Source organism: Sphaerodactylus townsendi, linkage group LG13 (assembly GCF_021028975.2).
Source record: "Sphaerodactylus townsendi isolate TG3544 linkage group LG13, MPM_Stown_v2.3, whole genome shotgun sequence".
Lineage (NCBI taxonomy): Eukaryota > Metazoa > Chordata > Lepidosauria > Squamata > Sphaerodactylidae > Sphaerodactylus > Sphaerodactylus townsendi.
The window spans coordinates 12844399-12865095 of NC_059437.1; the positions used below are offsets into that span (position 1 = coordinate 12844399).

Consider the following 20697-nt stretch of genomic DNA (forward strand, 5'->3'; position numbering starts at 1 on the left):
AATCTGCTAGGAAACTGTCAACCTGTGGATTAAGACCTCTTGTCAAAGGTTGACGCTACCCAGAAGGTCTATCTTGGAATGTCTAAGAGAGAGAGAGAGAGAGAGAGAGAGAGAGAGAGAGAGAGAGAGAGAGAGAGAGAGAGAGAGAGAGAGAGACAGAGAGAGAGAGAGAGAGAGAGAGAGAGAGAGAGAGAGAGAGAGAGAGAGAGAGAGAGAGAGAGAGAGAGAGAGAGAGAGAGAGAGAGAGAGAGAGAGAGAGAGAGAGAGAGAGAGAGAGAGAGAGAGAGAGAGAGGAGAGAGAGAGAGAGAGAGAGTGTGTGTGTGTGTGTGTGTGTGTGTGTGTGTGTGTGTGTGTGTGTGTGTGTGTGTTGCCATAAAGTCACACCTTCTGGTGATCCCATTGGGGTTTCAAGACAAGAGATGTTCAGAGGTGGTTTATCATTGCCTGCCTCTGCATCACAACCTTGGAGGTCTCCCATCCACATGCTTGTCAGAGTTTTTTTTTTAATTCAGCAAGCCTTTATTGGCATAGACAACAGTACAACAATAGTAAAAAACTGATTAAAAACATATACAGTACAGGAAATAAATGTTAAGTGGAAGGAAATCTATTGGCATTTAGTAATTTCCAGGAGAAAGTCTGCCACTATCATACAGAGAGAAGGATCAGGATTGTCCAGCCAGTAGTGTAATCTAAATAGATCGGGGAGATTGGGTAAATGTAAAGGAGTAAGATTCGCATACTTGGATCTGATTTCCTTGAATCTGAAACAGTGTAGTAATATGTGGGCCAGAGATTCAACTGAGCCATCATTACACGGGAACAATCTATTAGCCCTTTCTTGCTTGTTAAATCTGCCATGTAACAAGGCAGAAGGCATAACATTAAACCTGGTGAGCATTATGGCTCTCCTTTGAGCAGGGTTTATTAAGCTAATACAGGTAGTGTGCCAAGTGGCCCCTGTTCCAGAGAGAAAAATACAGAGGGGGGGAGCACGCTTTGGTCAAGCGTGATTAGGGTAGAGAACTCTCTATCCAATAGCTTGACCTTTTTTAATTTTCTATAGGCTTCTGGAGTAGGGACAAAGGGCAAAGTGGAATCCAACTGACAGTCCAATAGAAGCCATTTTTCTTCTTCGATTATGGAAAACCAGGGTTGGACTGGGTGTCAGAGAGAGCAGACAGTGGACCAGCGAATTACATAGTCTGAGAGAAAATGGATTCGCAGCCAGAATCTAAAAGCCCTCAGCCAAGTGAAGCTGATTCCAAGGGAGTTTTGACCTAACTCCAGACAAAGGGCTGCATTAAGGCAAATTTGGGAGTCCAGTTATCTCTGTGAAAAAAAAAATTCGATTGGAAGGGAATTCAAGGAGTGGTTAATAGCTTGAATCCAAATAGGGACTCAGAAAAGCAATCTCGAGGCTTAATTTTCTGGCACTTGAAAAAAATTTAAGGGCAGGAGGGATAAAGGAATGGGCAATACAGCTGTAGAAGAAACGTGTTAGTAATGCTGTTAGGATGTAGCAAGGAGAGCTGCCTTTCTACATGGTTTGCCCATTAAAGGTTATAGGAGAATGAAAGGCCGAGGTACTTATAGCGCTTAACCTGTTCAGTTTGGGTGCTATTCATTGCTCATGTGAGCTTCTTTTAAAGTGCCTAGGAGAAGAATGGCCAAAACCTTGATTTTTTCTATAATTAATTGTCGTAGTCTCGTTGGATCTTCACAGTAATCCACCAATTTCCAGGCAGTTCATTAGTGTCTGAGGCCAACTCTGGATCGGAAAGAGAGAAAAGACTGCATCATCTGCATAGAGTGACAGAATTGATACATGGGATGTACCACAATTTAAAGGGCATGGCTGTTCACTGCTGAGAGAGCAGAGGGAAGATTGAAAGAGTGGGGGCCAGGACGCAGCCCCTGTTTGACCCCTTTGGAAATTGAAATACCTCATTGTCTGTCAAAAGATCCTTTGTGGGAACACTTTGGTCCAGCAGCTGGTATTAGGTGTGCAGTTGCCTAATTAAGAACAACAGGAGTCTGGCATCAATCGTTGAGTCTGGCAGCCAGTTTTGCCCAGAGAAGTACCTCTCAGCACAGAGTCAAAGGCAGCCTTTAAATCAATAAAGGCAGCCATGAGAGTTTGTTATCATCTGCATTGATGGAGTATTTACTGGCTAGGTGTAATAGCAATTCCAAGGCGCGGGTCCAGAGGAGACTTCCCCTTAAAAGCTTATTTGTTCAGCCCCCCACTGCACCGGTGAGTGGGAAAGCCACAGCTGAAGTTTCCTTCAGTAACAATTTAGCATAAATGCTGATCCCTTATTCACTGAGAGGAGGCTGATGGGGCGGAAGTTGCCATGGCTCTGAATGACTTCCTTTTTTTATGAATGGGAAACACAGTCGGAGTACAGCCAGTTCTTGGGTAGCATAAACCTGGAGCCAAGTTTTACTCTGGTAAAAAAAGAGTGACCAGGATAGGGGCCCTCCAATTAGTATGAAATTTCAGAATCTCTGGTATTATAGAATCAGGACCAGGGGCTTTCCTTTGAGGTCCTCTAACAGATCAACTACTTCTTGAGATGAGAGACAGGAGGCCAGCTTGGCAAATCTAAAGGGATAGGTGAAGGAGATCCATTGCTTCTAAAATATCATCATTAAAAAAAAAGTTTACAAAATAGTCATGCCAAATATCAGGGGTAATGCAGGTAGGGGTAGTAGGAGGCTTGCTTTTGGTTTGCTAAAAATGCCCATATTCAGGACAGCCCAGAGTAGCTTGGAATTGTTAGAAATTACTGCAGAGTGGAGATGTTCCCATTGAGTGATGACATGTTCCATTTGGTTCTTCCTAATTAACTGGCGAAAGTTTTTTTAGTAGGACAAGGAGGTCCTCGTCTCCTGAAGCCCTAAAGTTCTGATATAAGGAGCAAATTTGACTGTTGTGCTCCATGCATTCTGTATTAAACCAAGGTGTTCTCTTTCTGGTTTTGCTGGGTTTCCCCACATTGGACATTGAAAGACCAGCCACAATTTGTTTAAGAAGATCTTTGAACCTGGTAATAGTCTCCTGGGGGGAATCTGCAGTGAGGACAGAGGATTTAAGGCTGGCTAAGCTAGGGCCCCTTCCGCACACGCAAAATGATGCGTTTTCAAACCACTTTCACAACGGTTTGCAAGTGGATTTTGCTATTCCGCACAGCTTCAAAGAGCACTGAAAGCAGCTTGAAAGTGGTATTATTCTGCCATGTGGAATGAGTTTCAGGTATGTCTTCAGGATAAATTCAGGAATTCCACAATTCCCAGTTTCGTCAGCCTACGGCCAATTGGCTGCATGGTAGGGCTGATGGAAGGGCTTTGATGGGAATTCGCAGTTCCTGAAACATCTGAGAGCCTACCAGGTTCCCTACCCCTGAGCCTAGGGAAAAATGAGCTTGCTCAGGGTTGGGGCTGAGTGTGTGGCTGGCCAAAGGGCCCCCAGCCAGTTTCAATGGCAAAGTGGGGCCTTGAACCCGGGTTTCCCAATTCCTAGTCTGACATCTTAACCACTATGCCACACTGGCTCTCCTCAACGGTCTATAGTTGATAGCATTCCTTGGCACCAAGAAGAAGCTGAAATGTCCGAACACTTCTGCCCTTGTGGAAAATAGCAGAATCTAAACTCCTGCATGTTTCTCAGATTCCCTTCCTGGAATGGAAGTTATCTGGCCTGGGAGAACCTGAAGGAGCCGTAAGTTGTATTTTCGTTGACCTTCAAAAAGAAGGTGGAATTGCATCTTGAACTCAGAGGGACTGAAGCTGCTTGACCACACCGATGGGTGTGTTTTTAACAGGCCATTGCTTGTTGTCATAAAATATTAGAAAGAAACACAGTGCTTGAGAACCCAATCATTTTTCTTCCTGGGAATACAGCCCTTATGCATTGAATTGCTCTCCTTTTCTCCTTTTGGTGGATCAGTGGCTTTCATCATGTACAGCTAAGCGGACACAGGGCTTGCTTGAGCATCTGGAGTCTCAACTGTTTGGGCCTCTATTAAAATCTGTGACAAGCTGTCTTGATGCTTTTGTGTACTTTTGCTCCTATAAGCGTTTCTGATTTGCACTAGCAAGAAATGAGATCAAATCAAATCCACTGGAAAACAGTTCTGGGCACAGTGTGTGCCCAGACTTCTCTCTGTGAGACACCTCTAAAAATGCCAGCCACAGCAGGCGAAACGTTAGGAAGAAGATCTACCAGACCATGGCCACACAGCCCGGAAAACCCACAACAACCAGTTGAATCTGGTCGTGAAAGCCTTTGACAATAGATCTGCCCTTGCTTGTGTGTGTGTGGGGGGGGGGGGGAACTGCCTGAACCTTTAATCATTTTCATTTTAACCTTTAGTGGCATATAATGAACCTTTAATCATTCAATCCTAAGATTTCCTAGACTTTTAAATTGAAAGGCCTCCTCCGTATTCTAAACATGCTATGCACAGCCCCATGCAGAACATTTGCTCAGTAGGATTATGTGCAGGGAGCACATTGCTGTAGAACCTGTGTAGATGGTGAATTAATAAAACAGCCAGTATGTTGTATTGAGTCAGGCTTGGGACTAGAACTTGGAAGGCTACAGTTCAAATGTCCACCCTGCCATGAAACTCATGATCAGTTGCTTCATCTTTCTCAGCATAACCTACCTCAGAGGGTTGTGGTGCCAATAAAAGGCAGGGGGGGACTGTGTACCCTGAACTCCTCAAAGGAAGGGTGGGATAAAGAATGGACAGACAGATTGTTTGATTATTGACGGAGTGAGTGAGCGAGCGAGCGAGCGAGTGAACAAATGAACGAATGAACGAATGAACATATGATTTAGTGGGAATGCTTCTTCCCTTTCCCTCAACCCTGTCATTTCACCAGGGCTGCATTGATTGGCAGAACAGGCGCTGAGCAGCTCCTTCCTGTAGTTGCTGGGGCAATATTCCTATGAACTTGTGGACAGATGGACAAAGGTGGGATAGACAGACAGCCATGTAGCAACAAGGCTGCGTCTCATAGCCCAGGCAACTGTGAACTCCAGACATCCCCAGACATCCCAGGAGTCCCAATGTACATTCCTAATGCATTTCTACTTCATTTTCCTTTTGCCATCCCTGTCCTCAAAAGCCAGATGGAAGAACCACTTCCTTTGGCAAGCGGAAGAAACCTCGATTCCAATGCAAAAGCCAAAATGGGACTGGTTTTGTTTCTGTTTCCAAACGATGGCCAAGTCTGTTCTGGCCCTTTCCTTGTCTGCACCAGCCTGGGAATCTTTTTGACAAGCAAAGCATACCTGTAGTCCTGCTTGGAGTTGAGTAATGTGAGTGGAGAATGAGGCCCAGGTTAGAATAATACTGAAAGAGAAGGTTTGGAAGACTTCCACTCTTACCTTTGTACTGGAGATTACGGTGCCTGGAAGCACGGAATGTGAACAGTGTCAGATTGATGTCTGTTACTGCATTCTGCTTTTTCATCTTTGGGATTTAACAACCTTGTTGGTCTATGGCCTACAGTGTGACTGTGTGGCATAATAGTAATAATAATGACGATACAATGACAGTGATAAGAAAACAATTCCAGCAAGAAAACAGCAAACCACAATAATATCAAGGTTCTGCTTTGATTAGAACGTCTTCATTTGTTGTTCTAGGATAGGATAATTGTGTTTTCGGCTGTGTGCTTTCCTTGTACCCATCCACTTCTGCCATACCGAGGGAATCAGGAAGGGGAAAGTGGATTTGCTATGCCAGGACAGGTTTCTCCATGGAGGAAGTGCCCATCTTGTTCCCTGACCCACTTAATAATAATAAAAAAACTGTTCCAGAATAGAAGATCGCACTGAAATATCAAAGAAAAAAAATTGCCCAAGGAGGATGAAGCTGGTGAAATTCAATGAAAAATCGACCAATGCCTTGGGTCAGTTTCACATCTACGTTTATGAAATGTAGAAAAGCCTTTCTAGATTAGAACAAATGGCATCTAGTCCAACATCCTACTTCCAACAAAGGCCACCCAAATGCCTCTGGGGAGACCACAAAAACAGCATGAAAGCACTAGCCTTCTACCATAGTTGTCCTTCCAGCTACTGATGCTCTGAGGCTTACTGCTCCTGAACAAGGAAGTTCTGTGTAACAATCAGGGCTAAAAGCAATGGCTAGACCTCCTCCATCAGCACATCAAGTCACCTTTGAAAGCTATCTGAGGCCCCTTCCGCACATGCAGAATAATGCACTTTCAATCCACTTTCAGTGCACTTTGCAGCTGGATTTTACTGTGCAGAATAGCAAAATCTACTTGCAAACAATTGTGAAAGTGGATTGAAAGTGCATTATTCTGCATGTGCAGAAGGGGCCTGTGTAGTAGTTATTACTATATTGATCACCATGGTCAAGGAATGAGTATCAGTGGGAGCTACAAAAAAACCCAGCTTGGACTGTACTCAGAATACTTTCAAGGAAGGTAGTTTAATGCTCCATTTTCACAGCAAGGGTACCTCAAACTCTTCTCTAAATGGGGTATCTTACCATTTGCCCCCAAATGGGCACTGCTAATTAAGTGACATCAGAGAAAGGTACCGTGTACACGGTCAGTCATATGAACTATTCTCCTTCATTTTTTCTCTATTATTTAATATATGTTTTTGGTAATTTTTTTTAAAAAAATTGTAATTTTCTTGCACATTTTAACAGATCGACAGGTTGGGGTGGGGGTGGGGATCCCAACACAGATAGTTCAGAATACTTTTACCCAAAATGCAAATGCTGTAAAAAAAAGCATAACGAAAAGAAAAGAAGCAACACGCTGTCCTTTCTTTTTTCTTTTAACAAAGCAATGACAGTGGTACTCTGTTAAGTGTATTTTGCAACAACCTGAGAAGCTAATTGATAGGTATCATAGGAGAGGGAAATCAGGGATAAAACTGACCAAGATTCTTTAGTTTTTGTCCTGTAGTGATTATTTATTTCTATAGCAACTCATATCCTACTTTTCTCCCCAAAGGTGACTGAAAGCGGTTTACAACATCATTTTCCCCTTGGCTTGTCCTTATTCATCTAATACAAAGGGCAGTATGGAATGCAGTTGCATAGTGGTAAATCTGCAAGAGTAAACACATTCCTCTCTTGGGACCATAATAATACATGTTTTCTAAACAGAAACGGGTGGACATTTCCACTCGTCTGAAGGAACTCAGAATTCAAACAAGTAGTAACCTGAGAATGCTCAAGTAACTTGATCCTTTCACAAGGACACATCTCTTTCTCTTTCTCTCTCTCTCTCTCTCTCTCTCTCCCTCTCCCTCTCCACCCCCGTCACGCACACCCTACTCCATAACAAGAGGTTTCTCCCTCTCCTTTAACACACAGACTTGCGGCCAGTCAATGAAACTGACAGTCATTGACTTCAGGACAAATAAAATGTTATTCTTCATAAGAAACAGCATGCACATAGGTATTTCCACCATTGCAAGATGGGGTGATAGCAACAAATTCCTCTCAGCATATTTAGCCAAGGTTGCTGAACAGAACCTCCATATGCAGAGGCAGTGTATATTAGATGCTGGAGAGAGCTCACAGAGCCATTATCTTCATGTCCTGCTTCAGAGCTTCCCAGAAGCCACCTGGATGGCCATTGTTGGAAACAGAAGCTAGACTAGATCTTTGTTCTGATTCAACAAAGAAGTTCTTTCTGTTCTTTAAAAATGCCAGTTTTTAGCACTTGGGATAACCAATCGTGCCAGACTCATCATGGCCTTCTTCACAGAAGAACACTTACACCAGACACTCAGACCCATTCCTAAAACTTTTACCCACCTCCCCCCCCCCAAAAAAAGAGCATCCTGCACAAACTTTGTGGCCTTCTCCCTTCTCTCAACTCAATCCACATCGCCATGCCTTTGGCCAGTCATCACCTCTACCTAAATGAGTAACTGCCAGGAATGCAGCAGACCAGGAAGGAAGACAGGTGAGGAGGGGTGTTGGCTGCTGGTGAGAACACCGCAATTGCAGGTGTGTGTTTGTGTCTGTTTCGTTTGCTGGTTTTCTTAATTATTCTGCTCAGCCGCTTGTCATAAAGGTTCAGTCAATTTATTTACTTTGCTGATATCTTTCTCTCCAATCGCAGCTTAATTTAAAAAAAAATCCAAAACACCTGATTTTGTTTTGTTTCGAGCTGACCGCAAGAGATCGAGGCTGGCATAACTGTGAATCGTTTCCTTCGGAGGTGACTGCGGCCGCCGGTCTCCCCAAGCGCCCGATTCTCCTGTTCTCTCTTCCTCCGGCCTCCTCGGTTTCAGAGAAAACATCCCTTACCTGCTTTCAGAGACGCACCTAAGAACGGAGCCTGCCTGTCCCAGGGGGTTTCCAAAGGTGCCTTCCAAGACGCCACACGCGCGCGCACGTACACACACATATATACCCCAAAGAAAATGCCAGCGGCTCCTCCTGCCTTTCCCCAAACAACTCTCATCCGGATCGATTCCACAGGAGAAGCATTTGCTTAAAGCTGTTTGAATTGGAAACGAGGAAATACTGGCTCGACTTTTTATTATCGCAGGTGATAAATATTGCATCGTGAGCATTTAAAACTTTTAATACCGGGACGGGAGCGTGAGAGTCACCCGTGGGCTCATTCTTGCTTCGCTTTCTCGGCTCTCCTGTACCCCTCCCTCGTAAAGAAAAAAAAGTCGAAGAACTGAGCTTGTTCTAGGGGGGACGGCTTCTGGCCCCCCACAAATTTGTGGGGAGGGAGATCCAGCTGGCAAAGGCGCGTGTCCTGCCTTAAACCGTGGAGAGTTTGAAGTCTCTTGGAAAGAGCCGTGACGGGGGGTGGAGGGGGGGGGCGAGGAGGCCCCTGCTAATGTTGCACTGAGATGATTCTCAAAGGCCCCCCAGGCAGCACTCAACATCCAGACTTCATTAAAATTTCATACCCACCACTTGGCCAAGGTCTATTTATGAAAATGCGTTTTTCGTGGCATGGAAAAAACAGAACTCCGACGAAAAGAACAAAGCAGGTCGGAGTGGGAGACGGCGCAGTGAGTGAAGGGATGGCAGCGGGGCCTTAAAGCTGGGGGCCACATCCCACCGGCCAGAGAACTTTCAGTTGGATCTGGAGAAGCCAGATGGAGGTTGGGGGTTGGGAGAGGGAGAGAGGGAGAAAGCGAGAGAAAGAGAAGCCAACAAACTGGGGCGAGAAGTCTCAGAGGGTCCGAGAGCTGCTTCAGCACTTTGGACAGTTCCTCGGCGCCGTTTCAGCACCTGGGACAGTTCCCCGCTCCTCGTTTTGCTCCTCGAAGGCCGATCCTTTAACGCAGATCCAGAGCCGAGGCGCAGTCCTGAACTGTCCACGGTACTGAAGCAGCCCTTATGCTTATAGGCCGGGACTCTACTTCCATTATTGACGAGTTGTGGGCCGGGCGAGGGGGGTGGGAGGTGGGGGTGATGGCGAGGTCTTGTAGGAGAGCAAAGTGATTTTAAAAAACCAAAGCCAAACAGAACCCTCTCATTCATACACAAAGTCGGCAGTCAAATCTATTCCCTCTGCCTGATGCCTGAGAGAGAGAGAGAGAGAGAGAGAGAGAGAGAGAGAGAGAGAGAGAGAGAGAGAGAGAGAGAGAGAGAGAGAGAGAGAGTTTAATGTGGTCCCCGGCGGAACGCCAAGCAAAGCAAAAGCCCGGGGAGTCTGAAAGGCAGACCAAGCGCCAGGGTAGGAGCTGATCAGGGGGAAATCTCAGGGGAAGGGGGTGGAGAAAACGAAACTTTTTTTTGGTACTAGTTCAAAAAGTGTGGATTCTATACGGATTTGAACCGGACCCTTCCTGGTCAAGGTCCGGTAGGGAAACATTATATTTGATAGTACCTGAAGCCTGGCGGCCAGAGGAAGGACTTCTTCAGTTAGGGAGATAATGAAATCCTCTGTACACTTGCCTGAGAGTAAACATTTGTAGGATCGTAAAAATGCGTAGGATCAGGGCTGTTCGAGATTCTACTCCTCCGTTGCACTGGAACCTGACTTTTGACTGGATCAAGCCACTTGCCCAGTAACCAAGGGATTTTCGTGTCATTGCTGCTGTAGTGTTATCATCCCCCGTATTCTGTTATTCATTTCATTTCCCTTCTCCTTTTTAACAAGATGTGCCTTTGAACTACTGGGAAAAGTCATTTTCAGTCCATTACTTCCCGTTTACTCATCAACGCTTTTGATGAATCACAGAAGGAAATCGTCCTGTCAAGATTACGCAGCATTTTAAAATGTGAAAATGAGAACCCAGTCCAATCTATTAAAATAAAAACTGTAGAGTCCATTTCCTTTTTAAAAAAGGCGTTTTATAAAACCATAAGAGCGACGGTCTTGGAAGGGCTTGCGTAAAATTATTGGCGTTACAACAATGTTTCTCTTTTGGCTATTTCTTTGGTGATCCCAAAACAAACCAAAAAATCCTTGTTTGGTCAACTTCCCAACTGATTTATGGTTGACATTGGCCAGGAAGGGGGGGGGGGGTTAACACATTTTACTCTTTTTTTAATATAACAAAACACGTGTTTTCTTTCTTGAAAGCCTAATGGGTTAGGTTCAAAAATCAGTATCTAATTCCCCAATGAAGCTTAAACCTAAGTTTCATTGTGTGAACAAATGACCCCATATTATTCTGCTGTTTCTCTCCCCCACCCCCACGCCTTTTAGATTGCAGGCTCTTTGGGGCAGGGATTTCTGTCCCGTAGGCTGATAGAGACAAATAGATTTAAGGGACTTATGAATGGTTGGGAAGGAGATTCCTGTTCCCCCGGCTACCGTGAACACAGCGGGCCCCTTTACATCTGAAGAGGGTATTTCTTTCGCCAGGGCCGGCTCATTTTGCCTGATTTTTGTCACGTTTGTGATTGCAAAATTTAAGGAACTCCTTTTTAAAACAAATATCCTAAGTTTGTTGCTAGAATTTGCTTGCCCTTAGTTTTTAAAAAATAATTTTATAAAACTATGCCACATCTCTTCTTACCCAGGTCTCTCTCTCTCTCTCTCTCTGCACCCCAACCCGCCCCACTTTAAGTTCCTTAGGGGAAAAAGCGTACAAAATTCTACACTTAATGGAGGCTTGCAAAACTCCATCAGGCGAGGCATTTGCCAAAAGTGAAATAAAACTGATCACCGTGTCCCGAGGACTCTGCGCATCTAACGTCCTCCAAAGTGGACTTTTGCTCGGTTTCTAGTTCCCTCCCCCCCCCCAAACTAAATTAGGAGGCACAAGAGGAAATGTACCCATGTTTATGTATTGTCAAAGGCTTTCACGACCGAAATCAACTGGCGGTTCGGGAAACTACCAGAGAACGATCACACAGCCCGAGAAACCCACAACAGCCAGTATCGGTGCATCATTAACTTACGGAACTTCCGGCCACCAGATGTGGAGGTGACGGCCTCTTAGGTTGCGCTCAGTGGATCAGTCAGGGTCGTGAAGGCTAGATTGATCGGCCTAGTCTACAATTAAACAAACGCTCCACGTACAGCAAAGTCTGTGAATCTGGAAGGCCTCGGTTCGGATTTGCCCTCTCCAGACAGACGCCCTTTCCCCCTTCCATTTGTAACAGGGAAATAATAATGCTGACCCGTCTAACAGGACAGCTGAACCGACTACACGCACTTGAGAGCGCGATTGTTGTTGTTAGAATATCAGCTACTGGGAATAACAGGCAAAGGAGCTCCTTAGAGGTCTCTGCTTAGCCGCGGTTGGAAACAGAAAAATGTTGGTCTCTAGAAAGAGTTTTGGTCGGAGCTTGCGAGGATTTTCACACGTAGGGGAAATTATTTGTGCGAAACCTGTTTCCTTCCTAGTGCTGGGGATGAAGGCCAGCAGGGCTCTGGCCTCAAGTCTGAGACAAAGCCCTGGATAACTCACATCCCCCAATACCAGTCCACACGTGCCTGCAAACACAGAGCCAGCGTGGTATAGTGGTCAGAGCCGTGGACTCTAATCTAGAGAACCAGGTTTGTTTCCCTGCTCCTCCACATGAAGCCTTCTGGGTTGTTGGGATAAGTGCTCCTGGTAGTTGGAGATTATCTCTTATCGTAGTTAGCAGAGCGGCACGGGTGGCTAGAACACAGCAGAAGCCCTTACCTCGCGTGCGTGCGTGTGCGTGATGAATCCCAATGTGCGGCAAGCTTACACAAAAGAAAGTCGGAGTCAGTTATAGTTTCTAGTCTAATAAAAAGAGTATTTATTAGTGAACTCCATTCTGGATAGAAAGGTAGGTAGATAGAGTCACTATGCTATCTTAATCTAGCTGGATGGAGATGGATGCGAGGAGCATCCATCCTCTCTCTAGGCATGGTAGGAAGAAGTGGTGAGAAGGGGTCGAGGAAGAAGCCGGAAGGAAGGAAGTCCCTGAGAGTATCAGTCTAACATCAAAGGGATAGAACCAGCATGATAGAGTAAAGGTGTCAAATCCCTAGGTCCCTATCTAGCTACTAGCTCTCTAGTAAAACCCCCTCTGTAGGTTGAGGCAGGAAACAGCGTAACAAAGTCCTTCACTTCCAACATGGGTGACCTTGGGATTGTCACCGTGCTCTCTGAACTCTTTCAGGCCCACCTACCTCACAAGATGTTTGTTGTGGGGAGAGAAAGGGAAAGGCGTTTGTAAGCCACTTTGAGACTCCTTAAGTTTGAGAAAAGCGGGGTATAAATATTCCAAAGAAGAAACTTTCCCAGGCCCAAGAGTCAGGTACACAGAGAAAGGAAGCAAATGAGTTCTTCCGATTCTCTGGCATTTGGGGGTGCTTTCTGTGCCAAGCTGGTAAAAGGATCCACTTGAATTAATGGAAACCATTTAAAATAGACGATTCCTTCCCGGGATCCTATTGGCCAAGGAGGGAAAGGAGGGTCCTATTTCATGGACTGGTGTGTGGGAGAGGGCAAACCCTATGACTGGAGGAGTTCGCACGTTCTGTTGCTAGCTGCTTGGAACCCTTTCTTTTTCATGGTATTTCCCTTGCTGCGTTTACCTTATAAATACTTCAGTTCTCTCCACCCTCCACCCCTTGTCCCAAGCACTGGGGAGGGAGGGGGTGATGTAAAACCTGCGTGGTTTGTTCGGAATTCGATAGATCACACAGAGAACACGCAGATGCGTTCATTATTCATACAAAATGTGTGATTTTTTTTAATGTAGTGGATTTGCAAAGGGGAAAAAAAATAATCAACAGGAAATCTCTTAGCAAGCGCCTCGTCAAAGATTTGCAAGGTGATAGGAAATTTGCTACCCGCTTTTCCTTTTGCTTTACAAGCTTTTGTCACTTCTCAATATTCCGTTCCCATTTTTCCCAACCCAGTTGAGACGCTCCGTTGGGAGGATGCCATTCTAGGAAGCAAAAGAGACGGAAACCGAACCAAAGTGGGAGAGCTCTGTCTCTCCAGCCCCACAGCTCGAGCCAGGGGAGCGTGTGTGTGTTTTTAATCGTCAACTGTATTGACATTTTTGATTGTCAAAGCCTCATTTCTTTTTTGCACCGACAATCCTACAGATCTCAAAACCTTCCCTGTAGAACGAAAGCGAAAGAAACCCTTGTGATGTTGGTTTTAAGGTTCCCCTTTGTTGGACTTTTCCAGCTTTCCCTAAACCCACCTGTTCGTTGGGTCGGTTGTAACCTTCAACCTCCTCCCCTTTAAAATAAAGGTAATGAGTTTGTTTTTTAGTGCAGGCGAGACGACGCGAAGGGATTTGGGACCTGCGAAAGAGAGACTCCAAACTGCAGAGCGGAGCTTCTGTGACTGGACAGGGGGGGGAGGGGGCGAGCATCATTCGGCGTCCTAGGAAGAGGGTCGGGGACCTCGAGGGGGGGGCGGTGTCAGGTTGCCGGGTCTGAAGATGCTCTGGATTTCACAGACGCTTCCCCTCGTATCCTTTTAGGGCCGGCGACCAGCGGTTGGCCCTTCTGCAGACCACTCACTTAAGGAGGTGGGGGGGGGGGCTGCTGCTGTCTGGACTGGCGTTCCCACAAACGTGCTTAGGGATGGCACTGCGGAGACGCCTCTTCCCTCGTCCTGGATCTCGTGCAGTGCCACGCTTTGGCGGATGATGTTCGCTCCAGCCGAGGCCAGAGGAGGGAACGGGGCCGCGTTCAGGGGGCCGGAATGGAGGCCATCCCGCTTTGGTTCCGCTTTCTGGCCTTGGTTCCAGCTTCCTCCTCGAGTAACCGTCCTGTCATGTCAAGCAATGCTGGAGCTGACCAGATCATCGGGTCCATCAGTGGCCGGCCAAACGTCGTAAGGGGTTCGTGAGCACATCGTCCGAAGCTATCAGAGGTAGACTGTCCCTAATCCTGGAGGTTCCTTTTGGCTAACGGGGAAAGCCGGTTTGCTGGACCGAAGAGAAATGTCTGGGCTCTAGGCGGCTGAACTGGGGAGGGCTCTCCCTCCCACCCCCCCTTTGGAACAGCAAGACCTTTCTGGAGTTGAGGCTGCTCCCCAAAGAAGCTGGTTTGCGATCTTGTTAGTTACCCCCAACCGCTGGTGGTCTGAGCATTCTGGTTAAAATCTGGGGGTGGGGTGGGGTAGGGCAAGGGTGACTTTCGGAAGGGACATTCACCGCTCCCCTCCAACAGCCCACACCCCTCGCGATGATTTCCAAGGAGCTCCTATGTCTGAAATACTGGAGGGTTCAAAAGCTCTTTCACAGAAACACCTCGATTTAACGCTCTTGAATCGCCTCCCCACACTCACGCACACGCACACACACACACACACACAAACCCACGATGTGTTTTATGGGTTAATATTATTTTTCCCCATCTCCCCGCTTTCCCGCGTCTCTTTTCAGCCTTGCGGAAATGGGACCCGGCTTCAGAAGTTAGCCTCACTCCAAACATGTCCCGGTTAGAAAAGCAACGATCCCCGTTAAGAACCAGATCGGCCCCTTTTGACAACTCCCCTCCTCGCCCTGCGCCCACAAACCGAACCAAGCGCGACCCGCGCGACCCCCTTTTCTCTGGTTTCTGGGCAAATGGATCCACTAAGTTTCCCGGGGGCGGGGGCGGGGAGGACATCCAGATATCAAAGCTACAGGCACGCGCGCACACACTAGAGCCACTGGCTTTTGGAGCCGGGGCAGAGGTTTCTGTCGGATGCAACTGCAAAAACTTTGAATTGACAGCTCAACCGGCAAGTTGTAGTGAAATATCCCCTTGATGTGGGTGACTCTTGGCTCTACCCCCCCCCCCAAATCTTCTCTCTGCTTCCCTTCTAAAAGTCACAGATCTACTCCAAAACCTCAACACGTGGGTCGGCCAGGAACTGAACTCACCAACCACTGCGGTGAAGGGTTCTGAGCGCCCCGGACTTCGGCCCGACATTCATCCGCTTCGTGTTTCAACGGGACGGCAGATTCGGAGTAGAATCTGGAAAGCGGGGTTGTTACCTCGGAGCAAGCGACTTCCCCGGCAGAGCGAGCCATTCCCTTTGAAGGGCATTTCCTTCCACCGAATCTGGGCATCTGAACTTTATCCGCCCACCGGAAGTCGGATCCTGGGCCCGTTTCGCTGGAACCTCAAGGGGCCAAGTCCATTTCCCCGCGATTATCCAAAGCCGGGGCGCGAGTGAGGTAAAACGTGCACGATTTATTGGAAATCGGTAGCATACACTGACACAAGGCGCCCTCCTTCACAAAACCAACAAAAGGAATAGAGACTCTTTTATTCCCCTTTCTTTAAAAAATAAAACCAAACAGAAGCGTTTTTCCTATTAAATACGCAAAGCAACACACACCCCCCGCCCCAATAAACCCAATTTCTCGCCTTCGAAAGTGCCGAGTCAACTCTTCGCAAATCAAGCAGTTATTTGTCAGTAGTGACTTTCGTTTCAACGTGGTGATTTGTAAAAAGTTACATATAAATTGGAACTTCACCCCCCCCCCCGCCCCGCCCCCGTTCCCAGCACACGCGCGCGCCCACACACACCTCGCTTCCCGGCCCCCACAAAACAAAGTAAAACTCTCTTTTGGGGTTGCTGCATCCCAGAACGCACGGGGGAGGGGGGGGGGGGTCAACCAAGGAGGAAACGAACCCAGGGACCCGTTGCTCCGTCCAAAAGCACCAGACCTACCCCAAGGCAACCCCAGAGCTTGCTAAAAGTTCTTCGCCTCCCCCCGGCATCCGGCCCCGCCACCCACTTAAGCCGGTCCACGGGGCTCCAGAGTCAGAAACGGGACGTTTCACGTTTTGATTGTCAAAGCGGTTTAGTGTTCATTTTCCCCCTCTTCGTTCCTTGCTCTTAAAACAGCGAAACCGAATCCGCACGATCCGTGGCCTCTTTTCCAACGTTTCCAAAAATAAAAAAGCAGTCAATCTTTTTTTTTTTTTTTGGGAGAGATTTGCTGCTTTCCTTCCCGATCCGCTCTTGGTTTTATTTCTCGCTTTTGAACTGATGAGGTAGAAACAGAAGCCTTTTCCATTATTATTGCAGACAGTGCGAATGGGGTTTGATCCGTGGGGGCGAGAGCTGGGGGGGGGGGGCGGCAGCGATTCCGCCGGCAGGCCGGGAAAGTAAACTGGGCGGCGGGGTGGGGATTGGGGGGGGGGGGAGGAAGAACTGATCTTTTTTTCCATGTGACAAGCAAAGAAATTCTCCTCTCTTAAAGCCATGGAGCCGCAGCAGGCAAAGAAGCGTCGTAGGAAGGACACAGTCGCGGTCAGAAATATATCTATATATATTTATATATTTATAATTATTTCCTCTCTCTCTCTCCCTCTCTCTCTCAGAAGGGAGTGGAAACCCCCCCCCCCCGTTCCAGTTTCAAGTTTATCTTCTCCTGGCCCCCTCCCTTCTTTTTTTATGTACAGAGATGAAGGTGGGACGGTTAGATCAAGTCTCTTCTCAAACAACCCCCCCCCTTGGAAGGGACTCGATTTCCCCCTCCCCACTCCCCAGGAATACTGTACAGCTCGTCTAATTTTGCTGGGTAGGGGCGGAGAGTTCTTCCCCTTTTGTTTCTAGTCGATTTTGCAGCCCGGAGCCCGGGCCAGCCGTCGAACGGCGCTCAGGGAGCGCTTGGCTGGGAGCAGGGAAGATCCCGTCGTCCAGGGCCGGTTCCTCCAAGGCCGGGGGTGGGAGGGGAGGGGGGGAGAGAAAGAAAGCGCGAGAGAAAGCGCCCCGGTTTTGGAGAGGGGCCGCTCCGGGCCCGGGGCAGCTCCCCGCCCGCCGGCCTCCTTCCCGGCCCGGCCCGGCCCGCCCCGTCGGTCCTGCCCCGGTGGGGGCTCAGTAGGCGGCGGAGAACTTCATGCGCTTCTGCTTCTGCCGCTGGTTGCAGAACCAGACGCGGACGACGTTCTTCTTGAGGTCGAGCTTCTCGGCGATGGCGGCGATCTTGTCGGAGGAGGGCCGCGGCTGGAGGGCGAAGTAGGCCTCGAGGGAGCGCTTCTCCGGCGCGGCGATGGACGTGCGCTTGCGCTTCTTGTCGCCGGCCGCGTAGCCGTCGGGCTTGGTGAGCTTGTCGCGCTGCGCGCCCTCGGCCTCCTCCAGCCACGCCTGCAGGATGGGCTTGAGGGCGATCATGTTGTTGTGCGACAGCGTGAGCGACTCGAAGCGGCAGATGGTGCTCTGGCTCAGCGAGCCCACGCCGGGGATCTTGAGGTTGGCCAGCGCCGAGCCCACGTCGGCCTGGGTCACCCCCAGCTTGATGCGCCGCTGCTTGAAGCGCTCGGCGAAGCTCTCCAGCTCGCGCGGGTCCGTCTCGGTCTCCGGGCCGGCCAGCACTGGGTGGGCGGCCAGGCCGTGCGGCGGGTGGGGGCCCATGCCCATGGGGGGCTGCCCGTGCGCCGGGTGGCCCATGGCGTTGAGGGCCTGCTGCAGGTGGGCGTGCGTGGACGGGTGGGCCGGCGCGGCGCCCACGTCGGGCAAGGCCAGCGCCGAGTTGAGGTGCTCCAGCAAGTCGCCGTCCAGGCCCTGCGCCGGCTGGTGGTGGTGCGCGTGGTGCGCGTGGCCGCCCAGCACGGACGGGTGGTGCAGGTGCACCGACGGCGTGGTGGGCGTGCAGGAGACCGAGACGCTGCTCATGGTGTGGTACGTGGCGTCCGGCTTGAACGGGTGGCTCTTCTGCGAGACCATGTCCACCGCCGCCAGGGCCTCCGCGCCGCGCAGGAGCGTCTCGTCCAGGCCGGTGAAGAAGTTGCTCTGCAGCTGCGGGCGGGACGGAGAGAGACGGAGACGGGCTCAGCCTCGGGGCAGCCATCCGGGGGAGGGGGCATGGGGAGGGGGGCTCCGTCACCCACCCGAGGGTCGCCTTCCCCGCTCCCCCAAACGTCATTCTCCCAGGCCCCGACCCAGAAGGAGGGGGGCGAAGCCCTAGGGGGCAATTCTAACGCGAGTTATTCCCGTCTAACCCCCTTCGTTTCAATAGACTTAAGACTGGAGTCACTCCTGCACTGTGAAGCCTCTAGAACTGGCGCTCCGGAGCGGGCATCAAACAACCCGCAGCCTCCCTCCTTTCGGTCGGGGCCCTTCCCAAGAAAGTTGCAGGCTCTGCCCCAGAGGACGAGGCCAGCCGCTGCCCCACGGAGCCCCCTTCTTTCTAGACGGACTTGGGAAAGGGGTTTCCCACGGCAGCTTTCCAGGCAGCCCAGGACGCGGCGGCTCCATCTGAGGTCAAGGGAGCCGGACTCCTCGGGCGGACTCCTGATCTCCCCGCCTCCCAACCCGGGACACACCCTCGGCTCCCCTCTCCCGGCGGGGTCCCGTCCTCACCTGCGGGGCGGGCAGGCAGGCCCTGCGGATGGCCTTCGGAGCTGGAGTGCAGGTGGGTGTACTTGGGCTCGTGCAGGATGGGGTGCATGCTGAACGCCTGCTTGCTGTTCATGGACATCATGGTGGCGGCGGGCAGGGTGGCTCCGGCGGCTCGCTCCAGCCCCCCCCGGCTCCTCGCCTTATTGCTCTCTGCCGCCGGGTTCTCCGGCAACGGCCGCCCCACATTATAGAGCCGCCCTGGCTTCACGCCCCCTGGCGGCGCTCCGCCCGCTCATTGGCTGCGCCTTGCACGGCCGCGCCCTCCGCCCACTTCCCAAAGCCTGCTAGGCCGGAGAGCCCAGCGCCAGGGGATGGGCGGGGGCAGCAGGTGGACCGTTCGGGCTGGGCTGGGGCGTCCGAGGCCCGGAACCGGGAGGTCTCCCTTGTGCGTAATGGGTCACCAGCAGGATGCTAAGGGCTGCTTAGATTGTTTTATATATGTGTGTGGGGGCGGGGGGGATTGCTCTGGGGAGCTAAAGAGCGTGTGTGTGGACACGATACTATTGCCTGTATTAACAAAGGCAATAAACAAAGACAGGAACATGGGAGGGCGGGGAAGTAAGAAGGGGGGTAGAAGGGGCTCCAAGTAGCTCAAACTTATCTGTTTAGTGTATTGTCGTGAAGGTCTTCACGGCTGGATCTTCAACTGGTTGTTGTGGGTTTTTTCCAGGCTGTGGTGGCCGTGGTCTGGTGGTAGATCTACCAGACCAGGGCCACACGGTCTGGAAAACCCACAATAACCACTTTATATCTGTTTAGATTTCCTGGACCTGGAAGGCCCACCCGGGCTAAATCGATCTTGGTCAGATCTCAGAAGTTAAGCAGGGTCCATCCTGGCTAGGATTTGAATTGGAGACCACCAGGGTCCCTAGGCGAGACAGACAATGGCAAAACCACCTCTGAAAATCTCTCTTGCTTTTGAAAAAAACGTTTCACCAGGGGCCACCATTAGTCACATGAGAATTGAGGGCACTTCACACACACAGGTCTGTATCCATTTGCCCACTGATCTAAGACGTACTCGGAATTTTTTTTACACTGTCCTGTCTGATGTTCTGTTGACACCACCTCCCTTTTGCCTTTTTTCTTTGCTGCTCCAGATTAATTGTTTAAATGTCTCCATTACGGGGTTCAAATTGGTCTCCCTAGAGATCCATGGAGAAACGGTGAAAAATAGGATGGGGTGGGGCACAGCAGCAAAAGCAAAGCATTTGGAAAGCGACAGGAGCCAGACTTCTTAGTTTAGCAAAACAAAGCAAATAGGAGCAGCAGTGGCATTAGTGGTTAAGAGAGAAGAAGAAGAAGAATTTGGATTTATATCCCCTGCTTTTCCTGTAGGAGACCTTTCAAAAGGGTTTACAATCTCCTTGCTCTTCTTCACAACAAACAACCCTGTGAGGTGTGGTGGGGCTGAGAGAGCTCTGAGAAGCTGTGACTAGCCCAAGGTCACCCAGCTGGCATGTGTGGGAGTGTACAGAAGCTAATATGAGATTTCAGGATAAGCCTCCACAGCTCAGGCAGCAGAGCTGGGAATCAAACCCCAGTTCCTCCCAGAGATTCGATACACGAGCTCTTAACCTCCTACGCCACCTCGCTGCAGGTGCATTCTAATCTGAGGAACTGGGTTTGATTCCCCGCTCTGCCAAGCTTGTCAAGAAGCTGTGGGAGGCTTATCTTGGGGAATTCAGGATTATCCTGTGCACTCCCCACACATGCCAGCTGGGTGACCTTGCTGGCTAGTCACAGCCTCTAAGGAGCTCTCTCAGCCCCACCTACCTCACAGGGTGTTTGTTGTGGGGGGAAGGAGTTTAATAAACCCATTTGAGTCTCCTATAGGAGAGAAAGGGGAGATATAAATCCAACTCTTCTTCTTCTTTTCTTCTTCTTTCTTTCTTCTTTCTTCTTCTTCTTCTTCTTC

At 49.5% G+C, this 20697-nt stretch overlaps 1 protein-coding gene across 1 annotated transcript; it reads right to left on the reverse strand.

Annotated features, from left to right (window-relative positions):
* Positions 1-16949: 16949 nt before the first annotated feature.
* LOC125443023 (brain-specific homeobox/POU domain protein 3-like) lies at positions 16950-18861 on the reverse strand. The gene is given in 4 exon segments (XM_048514878.1): positions 16950-17171; positions 17226-18176; positions 18741-18773; positions 18775-18861. Coding segments are annotated over 3 exon segments (1041 nt in total). The 3' UTR covers positions 16950-17171; positions 17226-17255.
* Positions 18862-20697: the final 1836 nt, after the last annotated feature.